This window comes from Equus quagga, chromosome 20, assembly GCF_021613505.1.
Source record: "Equus quagga isolate Etosha38 chromosome 20, UCLA_HA_Equagga_1.0, whole genome shotgun sequence".
Taxonomy (NCBI): Eukaryota; Metazoa; Chordata; class Mammalia; order Perissodactyla; family Equidae; genus Equus; species Equus quagga.
In genome coordinates, this window is record NC_060286.1 from 12,767,647 (window position 1) to 12,788,562 (window position 20,916).

At 48.5% G+C, this 20,916-nt stretch overlaps 1 protein-coding gene across 1 annotated transcript; it reads right to left on the reverse strand.

Moving 5' to 3' along the window:
• Positions 1-387: 387 nt before the first annotated feature.
• PLEK2 (pleckstrin 2) lies at positions 388-19,233 on the reverse strand. Its single transcript, XM_046646943.1, has 9 exons — positions 19,104-19,233; positions 10,772-10,936; positions 6,988-7,169; positions 5,567-5,658; positions 5,100-5,287; positions 4,796-4,897; positions 3,006-3,089; positions 1,672-1,750; positions 388-923 (listed from the first exon to the last, which is right to left on the reverse strand). Exons 1-9 carry the CDS (start codon positions 19,143-19,145, stop codon positions 796-798), a joined length of 1,062 nt encoding a protein of 353 aa, XP_046502899.1. The 5' UTR covers positions 19,146-19,233; the 3' UTR covers positions 388-795.
• Positions 19,234-20,916: the final 1,683 nt, after the last annotated feature.

The window sequence follows — 20,916 nt, forward strand, 5'->3', positions numbered from 1 at the left end:
ATTTAATTCTTTTCCCATTTACATCTTTCTCTGTCTAGAGAGTTCCTGCTCCTGTCCTCTAGCAGCTCCTGCTCTGCATCTCTTTCCAAATGCCATTTTTCATAGAAAAGCTGTCATTTTATCTTCTTTTTCCATATGTGTGACTGATCTTTCCAACTGAGTCCATGATTTCTTTTCTGCAATATAATACTTATGCAGACTTACTTTTCAAAGCAAAACAGTATTCTCTGAATGTTGAGCCAAAGTTTTGCCACCATCCTCACTTTAAGATGAAGCATGTCTTAGTGACACAGATCACATGAGATGTTTTCATACTCAGCTTGCATAATAATTCATATAGCCTCAAGCATGGGAAACCTTTGAAAACTATACAACTTTGCACAGGAATTCTAATAGAAACAAATGTCAATTTTTATTAATTCCAAAGGAGGAGGTAAGAATTGTTAACAGCATTTCAGAGCTGCCGTGAGACTAGCGTTTTATTTAGTTTACAACATGTCCAGTTAGTGTTACAACAAGGGAAACTTTGGTGCCCTAGGAATGGCTGGCTGTGCTGATGGGCCAAAGTCAAGATGCTGATGCCTAATGCCTGTTCTAGCATTTCCAGGTTGTTAACATGAAGGTGGGGAAGGAAATAGCACCACTGCCATCTAAGGACCTCTTCGCCCATCTCACTCCATAGCAGTACAAAACACACAAAGAAGTTAAAGGTCTTAACACATTCCCATTCTCCAGGACATCCTGCCTGTATCCCGTAGGAGGGAGGAATCCTGGTCCCGTTTCCTCAGGTCCTTATCATGTTAGCTTTTTGATAGCTTCAATCCACTCAGCTCGCTCAGCCTTGCTGCTGGCCTGGATGTAATAGTGTATGTCATCCTTAGTAATCACTTTGAAGAGATTTCCCTGGACATTCCCTTTGACTCCTAGGCAGAAAAAAATAGTGAGTATCCATGTCTGCTTTCAGCTGCAAGCAGCTGAAAGTCGACCAAGACACAGAAAAGACACACATAATGAAGCATTTCTTAAATACAAATGTATATGGTTAGGGAATCCCACCAGATGCATGCTTTCCTCTTCCTCTCTTCCATTCCCTCCCCCTTGCCTGTGCCTTAAGGCATGCCAGTGGTACATGTGGACACACTTGGAAGCCCTCTTGGCCAGCCCCCTATGCTAACCATAGATTACAATTTCACATGAAAGAATCCAGTATGTTTATGTTAACAAGCAGGCACAGATTTGGGATTTGACTAAATTGTTTAACTTCTCTGAACCTCAATTTCCGCATCCATAAAAATGGGAATAATACTATCTTCCTATATTAGCTAGCTGATGTGAAATTAGTGTGATAATGGATATCAAATGTGTTGTTAACCCTTAAGCACTGTGTAAGCTATTATTCTCAAATGGAAGCTTATGGGCCAGTGAGCACAGAAACTGAGGGGAAAATGTTAAAGACAAGGATTATTTAGTTGTATTGTTAAAACACTAAGAACACCCCACATGCCCTTTTCTCTAATTCTGAAACTGGCTTCAAAACTCACACCATTCATGGTCTCACTGAGAAAGACCTACTCAGCTCCCACAGCTCAGTCCTTCATCGGCAGACCATTACTGAGAGGGTGGGAGGGAGGCCTCTGAGATCTTCGGGCCAGGGCCAAAGTTGCACCTTACCAGTGGGAACGCCATTATCCTCCAGAGCAGACACCAGTGAACCACGGAGAGAAAACCCACCCACTGGCCGGTTCTCTTCCTGCAGAGGAGAGGGGACCTGATTAGGAACTGCACAGATGCACAAAGGGAGGAGTTGCACTCTCGCCTATAACCAGCCTCAGGCCAGCTAAAGAAGTCAGCGAGAGAGTCTTTTGTAATAGAAGATGAGGTTGAACTTGGACATCACATGGCCAAGTTATATGTACCAGTAAGGTGGGTTGGGCTTCTTCATTTCACAGCCAGCAGCAGCAGCGCCACACCCCTCCCTGGCTTTGGCCCTCCCTGTGCTCTGTCTTGATCCCAGGGTGCTCCTCACACTCCTTCACCGGCTCCTGGTTTAGGAAGGGAGTTTTTTTTTAAAGCTTGGCCCTGAGCTAACATCTGTTGCCAATCTTTTTCCTCTCTTCTTCTCCCCAAAGTCCCCCAGTACATATATTCTAGTTGTAGGCCCTTCTAGCTCTGCTATGTGGGATACCACCTCAGCATGGCTTGATGAGTAGTGCTAGGTCCGCACCCAGGATCCGATCTAGCAAACCCCGGCTACCAAAGTGCAGCGCGCAAAGGTAACCGCCTGGCCATGGGGCACCGCCTGGCCTTGGGGCACCGCCTGGCCATGGGGCAGCCCCTGGAGGGAGTTCTCGACTGAAGCTCAGTGAGGGAGGAACTGCCCACTCTCCACTATTTCAAAACAATGAATGAAAATCATATATCTGCCAAGACAAGGCTGAAAAGGCTAACTAAAAGGCCATTTTTCTTTTCTTTTGACTGGAATTAGATCAACTCAGCATGCAGTAATACTTATCTGAAACTCAGAACAGCAATTCTTTGATCAATTAGGGGAAAAAAGTGAGAAATTATGGCTTAAATATTATATGGTAAAAGAAACTTTGAAAACATCAGTGGTGACGAGGTTGAGGGGGCAGAATTCATGGGCTCTTTGGACAGAAAAAGATGAAATGGCTGGGAATCACCAGTTAGGAGTCCCTTTATCAGCCCACCTCATCCTCCCTAGCCACCCAGTAAGCTTTGGAGAACCTAAAAGATGCCTTTCCTCTCAAAATAATGAAGATCCCCTCCCATGGGAAGTGGCGGGCGAGGCATCAAAGAAACTACTGAGAAGAGAAGAGTGATCAGACTGTTAGGAGTAGCTTGGACTGTGGAAAGGAAGGCCCAGTGCAGCGGAAGTCATGGTAGGGATGCTTAGAGGAAGGAAGGAAGAGGAGCCAGCTGCCTGCTATGCTCGGAGAGCAATGTCTGCAAGCATCACACGGGGTCCCGAGTGAGCCCTCACTCACCTTGGAAGGGTCGTAGTAATGCAGGAAAGCCGGCTCCTTTCTCAGAACAAAGCGCCGCACCTTCCAGTTTTTCCTCTTGTGCCCCTGAGGCAAAGGAAGGGTTCAAGGTTCACTAGTGAGGCTCTGAGTAATTCCTCCCACTTCCGCGAATCTAGTGCCAAACCTCCAAGCCAGGCTGCTCCAATGGGACTACTGCTAAAAAGAGTTTGCCGGAGACCAAGGATTGCATGGACTTCCCAGTGCTCAGTGACACTTTAGCAAAAACAGCGTCACATTTAGTTGAGTTGACAGAGCCTCAGAGGGTCAGTGCTGAAGGAAAGGGGGAGCATTACCCAGACACCACTCAGGGCACAAGGAGGACAGGGAGGCAGCAGGTGTCAACTAGACTGAGGGCTCACAGGCAAACTTGAACCCAAGGGCACCAACTTTTAAATGTCAACTTAATCCCAAACCAAACCTACAGCTGCATGTATATATGTGCACACATATACAGTAAAAACCACTTTAAAAAGTTCTGCATCAGAAAAAGAGTAAGAAATGATCAATTACATGTTAAAACCTAAATGTGTAAGATATCAATGTGTGTGTGACTCTCTTTGGCTCCACCCCCTAGATCACAAAGCTCCCTCAGCTCTCTAGTCTGGAAGCCGAGTCCCCCCCCACACGCCCTCGAGCCCTTCCGGCGGCCTCACCACCTCCCCTCACTAGACTCCCAGGGGGCCCAGCAGAAGCCAGGCCCTTGGGATAGGCAGGCAGTTGCGTGGATGGTGAATAATCTAAGAGCAGATGGAGATCCTGATATGCAAGCAGATGACAAGGACAGCACGTGCTCCCAGTGACAATGGGAATGGCGCCAAGCAGTGTCTGTTGCACAGACACATTCACACAATGTGTGAGATGCACACAAACACGAGGGGTGTGCAGAAGGTCCGCTTACTGTCCATGTGCTGGGACTCGGTGATCTTGTTTGCAGAACAGCCTTTCTGTTAGGCACAGGTGGAAATGCCGCAGGTGCGACTGTGACCTGGCTGCTCTCCCAAACGCGGGTAGGAGCAGTGGCCACAGTTATTTTTTTTATTTTATTTTTTTGAGGAAGATCAGGCCTGAGCTAACATCTGCAGCCAATCCTCCTCTTTTTGCTGAGGAAGACTGGCCCTGAGCTAACACCCGTGCCCATCTTCCTCTGCTTTATATGTGGGACGCCTACCACAGCATGGCTTGATGAGGGGTGCCATCCGAACCAGTGAACCCCAGGCCACCGAAGCAGAACGTGCACGCTTAACCACTGGGCCGGTCCCATGGCCACAGTTTTTAAGTACTGAAACTACACTGCAGAATTTCATCTTCAACCTACTGAAGTAGGTGGAGAAAATACCTATTTTTTGTTCGGAAAGTGTATCAAGAGGGTGTACAGAGTCACACAAAAGAAGTCAGAGACCTCAGGAAGCCTCAGGGAGCAGAAGGCCAGCAAAGGCAGAACACCCACCCAGCTGGCAATACCCCTCCAGACAAATATGTGAACTAGGCAGTGATGTTGTTTTTAATGTTGTGATTAATTACTTGTGTGTACCTTTTCCCTGAACACATGTCTGGGACTTGTGCGTGCACAGTGGGCATGTGCACGCCCCCTGACTTGCTCCCTGCAGCTGTTGCTGGGCTCCTGCTTCAGCAGATTCTGCTAATAAGCAGTGCCCTCTAGCAGTCCCAGCTCTCCCCCCACTTTAGGGGCGTTCCTGCCTCCCCGCAGTCCGGGAACCGTCCATCTCCTCCCCGCTCCAAGGCAGCCATACCTGCTTGGCCAGATAGCCTTGTTTGACCACTGTGCCACTTAGCTCCATGGTGCTGAGACTGATTTCTTCCTTGGGGCTTATCTTCTTCTTGTAGCTCTCAGCCTAGGGGGAAGGACTCTGTTACAGAAAAGTCCCAGTTCCAGGCTGTGGGGGCTACCATATGGCACAGAGAATTCCTCAATAGAGAAACCCCACTCCCCCAAACCCTAGGCCTCTCACCCACAACTGTGGCCACCTGGCTCCCAATCTGTTGCCTCTTTCTTCCCTCTGCCCTGGTACAAGAGGAACCCACTCCCCAACTTACAAAAGTATACAGGGCTGTGGAGTCATCCAGGAACTGCTCGGCCAGATCCCCTGAGCGGATGGCTCCCATGCTTCGGGTGCCTACTGGCCTTAGGAAGTTCTCTTCCATGAGCACAGAGGCCAGGGTCACAGCCTCCAGACGGTTAGCTGCAAAACTGTTGGAGATGAGCCAGTCCACCATGGAGGAGCCTGCATCCGGGCAAGGGCAGCACCAGTCAGACAATAAACTACAGGTCAGCCTCCTTGGGGGTGCTCAGCTGTGACCTCATTCGCTTTGACCTCCTGGGCAGCCTTGAGGCTCTACCCAAGAGTAGACCGAAGGGTACACCTGCTGCACAGAGTTTGGCCATCTCAGGTCAGCCGCTGGCCGGCAGGCAGCTCTGGCCTCAACACAGGCTGGTCTAGCACAGCTGAGTCCTGGATCACCATGCCCCAGGCTTCCACGGCCCGGCCCCAGAGGAGGCTCACCTATGAAGGTCTTTTTGTAGGTGCTTCCCTGCTCCATGTTTGGGCTTGACCGGATTCCGCTGCTACTGTTGTGCATCTTGTCCACAATGCAACTACACGGGAGGAAGGCAACGGAGGGGGACCCTCATCATACTGACAGATATGAAGGAGGGTCCAAGAATCGCTGCTAAGGGTACAAAGCAAGTGGCAAACCGTAGGCTACAGGTCACAAAGAAACAGGGGTATTCCATTATGCACCAGTATTTGAGAGGTAGGGTTTTAGGATGTGTCTTTTCTTGTTGCTCATAAATGTTCTAATATTTCTATACTAGACAGGTATTACTTTTGTAGAAAAACTAAAGAGCTGTGACTTTTAATTTACAAACAAAAGAATGTACAGTAACGATTCTCTGTGAGCTACAGCATTGAGTCCCAACTCCTCCAGCCACTTCTCAAAGTCACCCATCACTTGAATCCATTCTCATCGGCCGCTGCTCCTCAGTCCTCGCCATGGTTTAGCAGCTCCATACACACATAGACACACAATCAAGATCTTAGGGCCTGGTGTGCAGGTTTTTGTGAGCCCAGGGAGGGACTCATACAGCATCTTTGACAGGTATCCCAGTTCTGCTGCCTGGGAGGTCAGGGGTGTTTCCTGCGTGGGCTGTTGTAATTTTCCACCGGAACTCCGATCACACATCCCTGCTTCACAGTACCGCCTCCACCACTGACCTCTTTCCTCCTGTTTTGTGGGACGATTCCTGCCACCAATGGAAGATCTTTTCTCATTTCCTATTTATGCACTTGGGCTGGACAGCCTGAGATGAGACTGTTTTTATTCCCATTTGCATCTCCTGAGCATCTAGTGCAGTGTAAGGCATGCAGTAAGCACTCATAACTGTTTCTTTTTTTTTTTAATTTTTATTTACTTATTTATTTATTTTTTTTTTTTTGAGGAAGATTAGCCCTGAGCTAACATCTGCTGCCAATCCTCCTCTTTTCGCTGAGGAAGTCTGGCTCATAACTGTTTCTTGAATGAATGAATGAATGAGGAAACCCACAGAACAAGAACACAACTGCTACCAGAACACATCATTCTGGCCATCAGGCTGCAAGCAAGACCAAGGATTTGGAGATTCGCGGGAAGCTGCAACAGAGCCCTGAACATCCTGGCTGAAACTGGAGGGAGGGTATCAAGACATTAAGGGGGGCAGGAGTAGCTGAGGCCCCAAGAGCTTACAGAGGAGCAGGGTGGGTGGGTAGGGCCATTCCCAGGCAGAGAAAATGATATAAAGATGACAGAGGACAGGGAAAGGCCCTGAAGCACAACGGTGGTACAAACCAGGCCTGTGTAGCAACAACAGAGCCCCCTCTCACTGCGCACAGACAGAAGAGGCGGCAGCAAAGCCGAGCAGGGTGGGGGGCGGGGGCCAGGCACTCACTGCAGGCTGATGTGAGGGGGCAGCTTGAAGGAGTTTTTCAATATGTGCAGTTGCTGGACCTTCCCTGGCTGCCCAGCGTGAATAGCCCCTGTTATCTCAAAGGCCCAGGCGTCCCTCTCCTCTCGAGAACAGGCCTCCAGGAAGTACTCCGTGGATGTTCGAGTCTTCAGCTTAATGAGGAGCTGTGGGAAGAGACGGCCAGTCAGACCAGCACTTAGAGGCCGAGCAGGCCGGGCAGCAAAAACGATGAGGCCGAGTGAATCTAGGAAACTGTACGATCCAGTGACTGGCAAATGCCAGACCCCTCCCCTGCACCCCAGCAGGAGGTCTTTAAAGATTCGCTTGTACCCCTCTAGTGACAGCGAGCTCACAGCCTCAGAAGGCAGCCTTCCTCTTTTGGACAGAGTGCATAGCATAGGGACTGCTTCCTGGGTACTCTGCCTCCCTGCTTCTGATTCCGCCTTCTAGAAGCACATAGGTTAATCTCACCTCCCATGACAGCCCCTGCACTGAAGTGGGAAATGCACAGGCTTTCAAGTCAGACCGATCTGGATGCAAATCCCAACTCTGCCACTTAGCTACGGACGCTTGGGGACATTAAGGAAGCCCACTGAGCTTCAGTTTCTCCATCTGAGGTGTGAGAAGGAACTGTCGTGCATTCCCCCTTTGACCCTCTTTTCTCAGGTCTAAGCATCCCCGAGTCTTTCACACATTCCTCAACCAGTTCACGCTCTGCTAAATGTTCTGCAGTTGGTCAACATTCTCATAAAATATGAGAATGGAATGGAACACACTGCTCCAGGAAAGGTTTGAGGGGTGCAGGGCAGCATGGGCCAACACAGCCCTGAGGTCATATTAGCTGTGGGCAGTGACAGGGCACTGTGGACTCATACTCTACCCAGTCAACTAGGAGTCTTTCTTGTAGGCCACATCTCCTCCATCAACTTTTTTTTTTTGGTGAGGAAGATTGGCCCTAAGCTAATATCTGTTGCCAATCTTCCTCTTTTTGCTTGAGGAAGATTGTTGCTGAGCTAACATCTGTGCCAGTCTTCCTCTATTTTATATGCAGGACACTGCCACAGCATGGCTTGATGAGTGGCATGTAGGTCCACGCCCAGGATCCAAACCCGAGAACTGAAGCAGAGTATGCAAACTTAACCACTACGCCACCAGGCCAGTCCCATCTCCTCCATCCTTTAAATGTGCATTTAGGGTTTTTCTGGACCATTGTGGGATTTTTCATGCTGACCCTATTGAATGTCATCTGAGTAGACTGGGTCTAGCACTTCTGTTGGAAAACAGAAGCCTTCTATTTCATTCTGATTCTGTTTTCTGATGTATTAGCTCCCAACATGCTTTGCTTGCAAACTTAATCAACATCCCTCACCTAAACTAACAGCGAAAATGGTGGCTAAGACAAGGCTGGCTCACAGTCCCAAAGAACACCGTGAAGCTGTCCCTCCAGGTTAACACTGACTCACTCAGCAGTGCCGTGGGAGAGCGAGTGCGACCAGTTCCCCGTGGCTGCACCGGCCGTCTGCAGTGCACCATTTGAACGGAAGAACTTCAGGAGAGGCTATAAAATTCCACGTGAAATCCAGACACACTCTTTTATAGCCTCCCGAATAAAAAGTATATATGTACAGACACATATATAATATACTTTATAACTTGTTCTTAGTGAAGTGCTGGCTCCTCTCGGCCTCTTCCAGCTCAAGCACTCGTGAACCAGGCAGACAACAACGTGTTTGAGAATTTTATGTAGAATTAACACGAAGTTCACAACTCCAGTCAGCAAATTTAACTTTTTTCCTTTTTTTGAAACTTTGAACAAAGTTTTCCTATCACCAGACCATTCAACCAGCCCTTCTGCGCTCCACTGAGCCTTAAAGATAACTAAGGGGCATCTGGTGAACAAGTTAACTTACAAATCCCAGGATTTAATTCATTGAGACCTAGAGTCTTAAATTCACTTAAAGACTAGGTTTTCCTCTTAAAATGCTCTCACTCATCTGCAAATATTTCCTCTTTGTTCAGCATTTATTCAACAAACTTTCACTAAGCATCTACGATGGGCCTAGACGTTGTGTTGGGTCTTACGATGCCAGAAGGAAGAAGACGCAGACCCAGCCTTCTCCCGGGTTCAGCGGCCCCACCCCACTCCGACAGAGAGCCACCCCCACCTGACTCCTCTCTTTTAACCAGCGGCAGCTCCAGGTTTGCAGTGCAAATTCTAGAATTTCATTTCATTTTTGTTTCAAATTTCATTTCAAATGTCTGAATGAAATTCAGGTGTTTCATTTTCTCAGCCTCCTGGCCTGGAATGACATTCGATGCTTCCCTCTCCCTTGCCCTCAACATCCAGTCAACCACGTCCTATTGATGTTTCCTTCAATAATGTTTTCTCCTATTTATCCCTTCTTTTTGCCTTATTTCATGCCTGATTATTTTAATAGCTCATTTTGGTTTTTTATTTAAGAAAAATTTTAAAGTACAGAAGGGTACAGAGGTTAGCATAACAAACACCAGTAAACCCACCACCCAGAATTGACCATCATGAACATTTTCTTAGAAGTTTCGTCAACTGGTCTGGAAGAATCAAAAAAGAAAAACATGATAAGAAAGAAGAAAATGGTAAGATCCCCTCATAATGGACCTAGTAATCGTATCAGGAACTGAGCTTAGTTCCTCATTTTAGTCTTCCTAAGAGAGTTTCTATCAGTCCATTCACTCAAAACCTTCAATGGCTCCCCATTCCCTCCATCTGGACCTGGGCACTCTCCCACTGCTCTCTCAGCGAACGCTCCCCTTTGGCCGCACTGGCCGTCCTCATCTCCACATCTATCCCTATCTCCAGCCTGACTTTTACCCAAGCCCTTCCCCCTGCCCAGAACATCTGCCTCTCTCCTCTTTCAGATCTTTGCCCAAATCACTATTCCTCTCAACGCCTGTACCTGACTCAGACAGTCTATACAGACGTCCTCCTCCTCAGGCGTGCAATGTTCTCTACAGCCAATGACGTTTCTACCATCATTTGGGACTCTGAATGTTTTTCAATTAACCACTTGCTTTCATGATAAAATTATTAACTTAAAAAGAAGCGATCCTGGGGCTGGCCTGGTGGCCAAGTGGTTAAGTTCGTGCGCTCCACTTTGGCAGCCCAGGCTTTGCAGGTTCAAATCCTGGGTGCAAACCGAGGCACTGCTCATCAAGCCATGCTGTGGTGGCGTCCACATACAAAATAAAGGAAGATTGACACAGATGGTAGCTCAAGGCCAATTTTCCTCAAAAAAAAAAAAAAAAAGAAGCAGTGATCTTACCATTTTCTTCCTTGACTCCTCCAAGTCTAGGAAATTTCTTGGCACATAATGGGCCCTCAATAAATGATTGATTCAGATACTTTTTTGATGGTTTGGTTGAGCCTGTTTGGAACGTGCACCCCTTAAGGGATGAAAACCATCATACTGAACCCCAAAATAGCAGCAATTATTCACATTTGTGAAGTACCTCCTCGCCTACAAAAGGTTTTGACAGACCATTACCTTCATGATCCTCATCACAACCACGAGAGATAATCAGAGGTCATTATTTTGTCTCATTTTACAGACAAGGAACTCAGGTGCAGAGAGCCTCAATTCCTTGCCCGAGGTCCCGTGCCTGGTACGTGGTGCAGCCAGGATTTGAATGTAGGTTTCTCACTGATAACTCAGCTCTGCCCATTACCCACACCATCTTCACCAGACGCCGGAGGTAGGAGGGTCTGAGAGGCAGGGCCTTCACCTACCGGACGGTTTTCATACTCCAGGCAGGGGCAGGTGATGGTACAGCCATCCAGAACGATCCGGCCCTTGGGAGGGGTCACTTTCCGACCCCCCTCCAGCTTGTAGTACAGCAGCGTGTTCTGCCGGAGGATGAACCATCGCACCTTCCAGTTGTGGACAATGTGACCCTGAGGACAGACAGGAGAGCCTTGCTATGAGCTGGCCGAGAGGACAACATTATGTTCAGGGAAAGGTGTCCCCTGGCACAGGGAGCCAGACTGTGCTGTGGAATCGACTCTCCAACAAGGCGGAGAGTTTTTTCTTTTTCTTTTAGCCTAACACTTGTTTTTAAATTTTGAAATAATTTCAGAGAAAAGTTGAAGAATAAAGAACTTTTTTTACAGAACCGTTTACGAGTAAATTTTGTGTGTGTGTGAGGAAGACTGACCCTGAGCTAACATCCATGCCAATCTTCCTCTACTTTGTATGTGGGATGCCGCCAGAGCATGGCTTGATGAGCGGTGCTAGCCAGCAGTGGACCTGGGCTAGGTCCACGCCTAGGATCCAAACTGGTAAACCCCAGGCCCCCAAAGCGGAGAGTACAAATCTAACCACTGCACCACCCGGCTGGCCCCAAAACATATTTTTTAAGACCCCTAAGTGGATGCATCATTTGCCTGTCACTCTCCCGTGTTTGTAACTGAGGTTTGATCTTTTTCACTATGATAAACAATTCTGCAATGAATATCTGTGCACATAAACTTTAATTTGCATCTCTGATTTTTTTTTCCTTGGGATATATTGCTAGAAAGAATAATTCTAGTTGAAGGATGTGGGCTATTTGTAAAGTTGAAGCTTCAAACCGTCTACCAGGGTAAGGACACCAAAGCCCAGGCTAGGTGTGGCAGGCTTAACAGACAGGGCGGTTTGGGGGGCTCTCTGGTGGGTCATACAGCCAATGGACAGGATAGTCAGATAAAGGCAGAGAGTCTGCTTCTAGAACGTACCAACAGATCGGGGAACGTCTGCTGAGGAATCAGAAAGGAATGGGTTGAGTACACATTCATGAAAGCAACTTTCTTGGAATATTTCCAGAGCAGAGCCCAATTAGGGTTAGACTCTAACCAAGAGGGACGCGCTTTATCTGAATCAGAGACCATTTCCTGGATTCCCTCATTCCTCACCTCGCACTTACTCATTTCAAAGACACTTCAGTTCTCACATCAGTGGGGCTGTGATTCTAGTCCACGCCCAGCATGTACTGAGTGCTGTCCGGGAACCAGAAGCTGTAGAAAGAGTCGCCTGTGCCCAAATGGCATTTACTGGGGCAACAAAGAAAACTGGCAACAAAGTTAACCCGACAAGAGTTTATTAATATGTCTCCGTGCCGTTACACCTCAGGGTGATCAAGCTGTTCACATGAGAGGACACACGTAGACAGGTTGAATTTTACATTTTTGCTCTCTTCATTCTGTGCCGTTCTTAGAATCCACATGTACCCTGACGGCTGACAGCTTTCCTTGACATGGGCAGACATGTTTAAAGAAACGTGAAAGATTTAGCTCTGCCTCCTCAGCAACTGGGCTTCTCTACTGCTCTCCACGTGGCCCAGACTCAGGTCCCCTTTCCTGATGCCCCCCTACTGAGGGCTCCTGGAGCAGCAGGAACAGTAAATCGCTGTCACACGAGGTGGCTGGTCCAGGGAGAGTGCAATCTAAGCTGACAGTTTGGGCGCTGGTGTGAGGTGGAGAAGGAGAGAGGACAACATAATCTTAAACTTTCACACACAGGAGTTATGGGCTGAATTATGTCCTCCTCCCAAAAAAATTCACATGAATTTTTTCTAATCCTATTGAATTTCTAACCCATATGAATTTTCTCTGAGCCCTAACCCCCTACTACCTCAGAATGTGACTGTATTTGGAGACAGGGCCTTGAACGAGGTGACCAGGCTAAAATGAGGTCAGTAGGTGGGCCCTAATCCACTGTGACTGGGGTCCTTACAAGAAGAGGGAATTTGGACACAGAGAGAGACATCAGGGAGGCCTGTGCACAGAGGAAAGACCATGCGAACACACGAAGAAAGCAGCCAGTGCAAGCCAAGGAGAGAGGCTTCAGAAGAAGAAACCAAACTTGCCGACGTCTCCATCTTGGACTCCCAGCCTCCAGAGCTGAGAGAAGATAACGGAGGTTGTTTAAGCCATCCTGTCTGTGGTATTTTGTTACGGCAGCCCTAGCAGGCCAAAACAACAGGGAAAGGAGAGGGAGGGCTGGAGACGTTAGGGAGAAAGTGTACCCAACCGATGTTGAACAGAACAAACCCATATGGAGAAATGGCACTTCCCTGGACCAAACGCTGAGTTCTTCAGAATCCCTGGCCTGAAGGGAACAAGTAGGTGACCAAGTTGCTGCCAGTCCCATGCACGGGGCATTGATGCACGTGTGGCAGCAACCAAACAGGGGGAAACAGGAATTTTTGGCAAGGACAGTGATGGAAGAACAGGTTCTTCTGACACTCAATCCCCAGGGTTATCAGGGACAAGGGGCAAACAGTGTCAACAGTGATGTTTGCACTGGAAACATCTGGTGGTGCTGTTGGGTATTTTTGTCCGGCTGCATCATCCCTGGCCGTATAGCATCCCAGCCAGGTTCCTCGGCCCTGCCAAATATTCCTGAGTTACTTAATATTTATTATCCTCCATGAAATCCCTTTTGTGCAAACTCACGTAAGTGGAATGTGTCACGAACAACTAAGAATCCTGACTGATAGCAGAGGGGAGAGGTGTGAGGAGAAAGGATTCACTACGCAGGTGGAAAACTCGAAGCAGCTGATGACCCTCATAAAAATGTTCAAATTATTTGACCCAATAATTCTACTTCTGGGCATCTGTGCTAAGTAAATAATCTAGAATGTGGAAAAGTTTTTACATATTGAGACACTTAGAGGATTGTTGCTTATGATAGTAAAAAAATGCAAACTATTCTAACTATGTAGCAATATGGCGCCCAGTGTGGCTGCAGTGGAGGAATTCCAGTCCTAACTGATGGCAGAAGAGGCTACTGCTGGAGTCCTCAGGTCAGACCCAGCAGTCTGAGCCACCAGGCCTCAGAGCAGCAATGGTCTTTGACATGGGCAAAGCACTTTTACTTACATTACTTCACACAATACCTAAAAATAATTCTAGTAGTTATTTTAGAAAATTTCTGGAAGGATACCCCAGAAATGTTAATAGTCATCACCTCTAGGGACTAAGACTGGATACAAGGTGATACAAATAGAAGCTTATTTTTCATTTTACACCCTTGACTATTTTTCTAGGTTTTTTTTTAATAATATGATGTATTTTTTTTCCCTGAGGAAGATTTGCCCTGAGTTAACATCCATTGCCAATCTTCCTCTTTTTTTAAAATTTTTTATGTGGGCTGCTGCCACAGAATGGCCACTAACAGACGAGTGGCGTAGGTCCACGCCTGGGATCCACACCCAGGCAGCTGAAGTGGAGCATGCCGACCTTAACCACTAGGCCACCAGGGCTGGCCTGCAGGTATTATTTTTATAATGGAAAATAAATTTAAATTTAAACAAACAAAAATCCTGATGAGATGATTACGGAAATAATTCACTCATTTTTCTATTCATTCAACAATCAATGACTAAATACTACCGCACCAAGCCCTGTGCTGGCAGCAGGGATACAAAGAAGAACCAGATTCTGACCCAAGACAGTGGAGGAGACAGAGAACGAGCCCACCCAGTGTGATAAGTTCCAGGACAGGGGGAAGCGACGTGGGCCCAATCGGCTTCAGAATTCGTGTTGTAGAGTTTGATCTTTTTATTGTGGCCAGAGGGGAATCCTTGAAGACTTTTAAGCAGAAGAATGACATGCTTAGGTTCTCATGTTAAAAAGACAGCCTTGACCACACCGAACAGAACAGCTGAATGGAGCAGGTCAGAATGGAGGGGTGAGCGCAGCGGGAGGCTGCTGCAGTAACCCACAAAATGGGGAGAAAGCACCAGGATCCCCACTCTACAGAGAAGCCACACCACGCTCAGACAGCACAGGGACTGGCCCAAAGGCACCAGGCAAAGGGGGTCAGAGGCCACAAACACAGCGACACAAGCTGAAAAGGAACCCAGGCCTCCTCCAGCAGGCACTTTCCTCCCTCTCCAGGCTCCCTGCCTGTAAGCGGCTGGCTGGGGCCAGAAGCCCACGGGACCATGAGAAGCTTAGAGTTCGTAGAGCCCCTTTAGGGAGGGGGAGGGTCATAAGCTGGGATGGCAACCCCAGGGCTGGGCTTCAGAGGCACAGGAAGCCACAGCTGGAGGGACCCTTTGAAAAGGGTCTATTCCCTAACTTTAAAATGAGAACACTGAGGCCCAGAAAGGTCTTGCCCAAGACCCTAAAACCCTGAAGAAGCAGAGATGGTATCTGTTATGGGTTGAATTGTGCCCCCTCCCCATAAAAGGTATGTTGAAGTCCTAACCCCTGGTATCCATGAATGTGATCTTATCTGGAAATAAGTCTTTGCAGACGTAACCAGTTAAGACGAAGTAATACTGGGTCAGGGCCACCCTAATCCATTATGACTGGTGTCCTTATACAAAGAGGAAAACCTGGACCCTCAGAGACACACAGGGAGAAGACGGTCAGGTGACAATGGAGGCAGAGACTGGAGCGCTGCATCTACAAAACCAGGAACTCCGCCGACTGCCTACAAGTACCAGAGGCTAGAAGAGGCAAGAACAGACTCCCCCTACAGGCTGAGGGAGCCTGGCCCTGCCCACACCTTGATTTCAGGCTTCCGGTCCCCAGGACTCCTTCCAGTCTGTGTATTTTTTTGTTTACTCATAGCTTTTCTATTTTCACTCCTTGGGTTATAATATTACAAACATTGTAACATCTGCATAACCATAATTTACATAATCATTTGTTTATTTGGAGGCACATATAGGTAGTGTCCAGTTTTTTTCACTGGACATTCTGTTCATTAAGCTTTTAGGGTATTTCCTTGGGAAAGAGTCCTAAAATGAAATTTCTAGGCCAAAGTGTGTCCACGTTGCAATGTCATTTTCTAAGAGTGTTGTTTGAGGTATGAGCGGTACAAGCAACACCTGAAGTACCTCAGCCTCTCCTTGAAGGAAAAGCAACAACACACCACACACAAAAATTCACTCAAAATAGATCAAGACCTGAAACCATAAAACTTCTAGAAGGTGACATAGGCAGTACACTCTCTGACATCGGTCTTAGAAGGATTTTTTCGAATACCTTGTCTAGGCAAAACAAAAGAAAAAATAAACAAGTGGGACATAAGACTAAATAGCTTCTGCAAGGCCAAGGAAACCAGGATCAAAACGAAAAGACAACACACCAACTGGGAGAAAATATTTGCAAACCATATATTCAACAAGGGGTTAATTTCCAAAATCTATAAAGAACTCATACAACTCAACAACAAAAAAACGAACAACCCAATCAAAAAATGGGCAGAGGATATGAACAAGCATTTTTCCGAAGAAGATATACAGATGGCCAATAGACAAATGAAAAGATGTTCAACATGACTGATTGTTAGGGAAATGCAAATCAAAGCTACAGTGAACTATCACCTTACCTCTGTTAGAATGGCTATAATCATCAGGACAAAAAATAGCAAATGTTGGAGAGGTTGTGGAGAAAAGGAACCCTCATACACTGCGGGTGGGAATGAAAACTGGTACAGCCACTATGGAAAACAGCATGGAGATTTCTCAAAAAATTAAAAATAGAAATACCATATGACCCAGCCATCCCATTACTGGGTATCTATCCAAAGAACTTGAAATTAACAATCCAAAGAGACTTATGCACCCTTATGTTCACTGCAGCATTATTCACAATAGCCAAGACGTGGAAGCAACCCAAGTGCCCATCAAGGGATGAATAGATAAAGAAGATGTGATGTATATATACAATGGAATACTACTCAGCCATAAAAAAGGACAAAATTGTGCCAGTTGCAACATGGATAGACCTTGAGGGTATTATGTTAAGAGAAATAAGCCAGACAGAAAAAGACAAACACCATATGATTTCACTCATATGTGGAAGATAAACAAACACATGGACAAAGAAAATAATTCAGTGGTTACCAGAGGAGAAGGGGGTGGGGGGTGGGCATAAGGGGTAAAGGGGCACATATGTATGGTGACAGATAAAAACCAGACTATTGATGGTGAGCACGATGCAGTCTATACAGAAACTGGTAAATAATAACGTACACCTGAAATTACATAATGTTATAAACCAATATGACCTCAATAAAATAATTTTAAAAAAAACAAAGGAAAAGCAGTCCTCCTCATGCTGATCCTGGCCCCTCCCTGCCCTTCCCCCTTTAAAGCCAGGCCAAGTGAGCGCCCTGTATGTTGCCTGGAGCTTTGCTTCCTTCGAGTCTGGGCGGGATTAAGAGCCAAATCCATCATGCCCCTGCCTGCCTCGGCTTCACTCACACCAGCAATGACTGTTCTGTACTCTGGCTTTCAGCTCAGGCCCTGCTCCACCTCTGGGCTGTAAACTCTCCTAATCTATGGAATCCCATGGCCGCAGCCCTGTGATTTCTCCAGTGGACACAGAGGCTGCTGTTGCCACCCAGGAGGAAAGGGGATACTGGGGAGAGAAAATGTTAAGATTGATGAGTAGGGGCGAACTGTTAGCAGGGGCATGGGCCACATCCCTCTCCTTGCAGGAAAGGGTGTGGCTTCCGCTTTCCCCAGGGTCAGGCTCCAAACTCCTGTCTTTGGGTTTGGCTGGCATGAGCTTTAGGTATTTCAGCCAAGCCCCTTCTGTGGGCTTTTGGGGCCAGACCCGTTGACTGTCCTCACTTCTCTGCACCCTGGGCACCCAGTTCTCCAGAAGAGAACTCACGTCCTTCCTTCCCTCTAGCCCTCCTCTGACACCATGTGGTGGGGGAAATCATGTAAGGTAACCCCTGGGAACACGGGGAGGCCCACCAGAGCCCATCTGAGGGGGTCTGTCCTCCACAGGCCCCTACCAGTGCCCAGCTATCCTGACAATCAACAAGGCCCACCAAAACCCCCTTCCCAACTCACATTCCCGCTCTCACCTCCCAAGCTGCAGGAAGGGAGAACACAGGAATCCCCCACAGCTTGTCTCTCTTAGGTGCAGCCGCCGCCACAAACTGTGAGGGACCAGCCTATCACTTTAAGCACAGTGGCATGAAGCGGGCGTGGAACTCCGTACCTGCTTGTTTCCAGTCTGACCCTTGATCCGGCATCAGCCTCCTGTTTACAGTTTTGAGCAAACAACACATCGGCCCTCCTATATCAAATCATGTGTAACAACATGTCTACATTACCTGCGGACCTGAAAGCTATCTGAGACTTCAGGGCTGACCTGGCGGCCAGGGGAGGCAATGGGAGGGAGAGCCCCTTCATCCCTCTTCATCTATCCCCCTCCCAAGCTGTAAGCTCAGCAGAAGAGCCAAAGGCTCATGCCCAGCTTTACACATCTGAACCCTCTGCTAAGTTAGCATAAACCTTTACTGTGAACATCACTGTTGAAATTTCAAAGAACTTGAAAATATCGAACTTCCTCCTGCAACCACTCTTGGGTTCATTTTCTCCTTTGATCCCCTGTGTCCCGTTTTCCTCCGGACTCTTGCTTGCAGTGGGAAAGGCCACGTGGGGTGATAGGAAGGAGTAAGGATGGAGGTTCCAGTCCCCGCCGTGACTAGCCCTGGGGCTCTGGGCAAGCTACTTCATCTTTCTGACCCTCAGTTTCCTCATCCGTAATAGCGTGGTAACAGTACCCACCCGGGTGGGCAGGGAAAGGTCTGGAGTCAACCTGAGCGGGTTTGATCCTGCTGCATCACCCACTAGTCCCCAGATCCTGAGCAAGCTATCGAATCTCTTTGAGCTTTGTTTTCCCCTTGGAGAAAGGGGGTGACGTGGTCCCACCGACCCGCGGGGCTGTAGGAGAGTTAAAGGAGACCCCGGCACAGCAAGCGCTTAAGAAGCACAGGCTCCCTCTCCGCTCAGGGGTTATTGAGGAGATGATGCGTTACACCGACCGGCGCTGCGAACTACAGAGCACACTTACGTCGTTTGAATACATCATATTTAAATGCTATACTTTTCATATTGTAAAATGCTGTTTTAATTAAGATCTCCACCGCGGGGCCGCCACCCGCAGCCACACGCCCTAGCCAAGCGGGATTCTCCTTGCCTGTGCCCCGGCCCCTCTTTCCCTTCTGAGGCTGACCTCCAACCACCGCCCCCCGGCTCGGCCGCGCCCGCGCGCCCCGCCCCGCCGGGCCGCCTGGCCAGGGTCCGGAGAAGATCCGGCCGCTCACCCTCTTCACCAGGAAGCCCTCCTTGAGCACGCCGTCCTCCATGTCGCCGCCCACGCCCGGCCTGCGGGCCCGCCAGGTGCGCCGTCCCCGCGCCGCCGTCCCGCGCGCTCCTCGCCCGCTGCACCCAGGAAGCGCCTCCACCCGCCGGCGCCGCCCCCTGGCCCGCGCCCAGAGCCGCGGCCGCCGGCGCCGGCGGGAGGTCGGGCCGGGGCGGGGTTTCTAACCTGCTTCCCACCCGAAGGTGCCTTAGGGTGCGTGATTAGTCCTCAGGGTACAGAATCGTCCGACTCTTAGAGTCCCCCCCCCCCCCCCCCCGCTCTCTCCCACGCCGCAGGGTCCCCCGCCAAGTGCCTCCAGCGCGCTCTGCGCCGCTCATTATTGCGGTCTCGGCCTCCAGCCTCCACCCGCAGGCTTAGCCAGGTGCCTGCCCGGCGCTTGGTATATTGCCCTTGAGTAATTGTGGAATTGAACTGAGCTGAAAGGATTTCAAGGATTTGGAGTGATCCCTGGATTCCCTTGAAATAAGGGTGGGAGAGTGGATAGGTGGAACCAGGCTAGGAACTTTGTCCTGGCCTCTGATAGGGGCAGAGAAAATTCCCTTTAGCAAGAAGGTCGTAAGTTTAAGGAAGCAGGAAGCCCTCTGTCTCAAGTATACACCTTCCCTCCCCAAAGAGCTAGAGCTGAAGATTCCATCATCAGGGGCACAATTTAAGGGGATGCCAAGGAACTCAGTAATCTAGATAAATAACATTATAATGCAGTCTTTGTTTAAAATCAAAATTAATGCCAAAAAAATCCATGATGAACAAAATATCAAAATTTTAAATGATAACAGGATGAATAATGTCCTACCAGGCCTGATGGAGCCGGAAACAAAAGGCAACACAGTAATGCTCAGGACACAGTCAGTTATTCATTGTTTGCATTGCAGTGTGAAGGGCCCCATCAGGACTGTTCCCCAGGAAGGGGAAAGCCCCACCCAGATGCCTAACAGGAAAGAGAAGGCTCAAGATTAGAAGAAGGTGCCCCAGGCTGCCTTTCAGAACCAACTCCCAAACCCACGGAGCCCCTGCCCGGGAAGTGGCCCACTTCAGCCTTCTGCCCTCCCTGCCGTTTGGATCTCCCAGCCAAGCCAACGGCGATGGGGCTTCAGCTCTGTCTCAGAGTGAACACAGACTCAGCACCTCCTGAGGCCAGGCCTGTAGTGGGTGCCGAGTTTTATTTAATGCACAGCAACCCCATGAGGTAAGTTTATTATCCCATTTTTTTCCAGCCAGGGAAACCGAAACAAAGCAGCTAAATAACCTGCCCAAGGTCACACAAGCCCAGCTTTACCTCCAGGGCAGTGCGATTGCACTTCTCAGTTTCTGAGCTGGGAAGGGGAGGAGTGAATCATCTGTGCTCTGAAACCAGGACAGGAGAGGATAGAATGGGACATTCTTAGCCTCTTTGGCTCAGTTATGGTCTGTCATCTCCTTCTTCCATCCAGATGCCAGGGGAGCAGGCAGTTGACACAGGGCTGTTTTGGTCTCACTCAGACACAACCTTCTGAAGCCTAAAAGAGGTGGCATTGACTTTAGAAAGCAGGGTTCCTGAATGAGGTTGTGGAATTGGAAAAGGGAAAGATTGGTCCTCTCTCCCGGCATACTCAGAACCTCCGTCCTACCCTGGGGAAGCCCCTGGTCCAGTCCACCGCAAGCCTGACGCACTGGCCCTGGGGCATGAGTCACTCTTCCAGCTGTGGTGGCTGAGCCACCAGCCCACTAGGGAACCACGCTGACATAAGTCCAACTCCACCACAGGGAAGTGGATG

Excerpts from the sequence above, each read along its gene's own strand:
- PLEK2 (XM_046646943.1), bottom strand. The coding sequence starts at position 19,145 with ATGGAGGACGGCGTGCTCAAGGAGGGCTTCCTGGTGAAGAGG. Across the intron at positions 4,898-5,099 it reads CCACAGCCCTGTATACTTTT|GCTGAGAGCTACAAGAAGAA; the intron begins GTAAGTTGGGGA and ends CCTTCCCCCTAG. Across the intron at positions 1,751-3,005 it reads ATTACTACGACCCTTCCAAG|GAAGAGAACCGGCCAGTGGG; the intron begins GTGAGTGAGGGC and ends TCTCCTCTGCAG.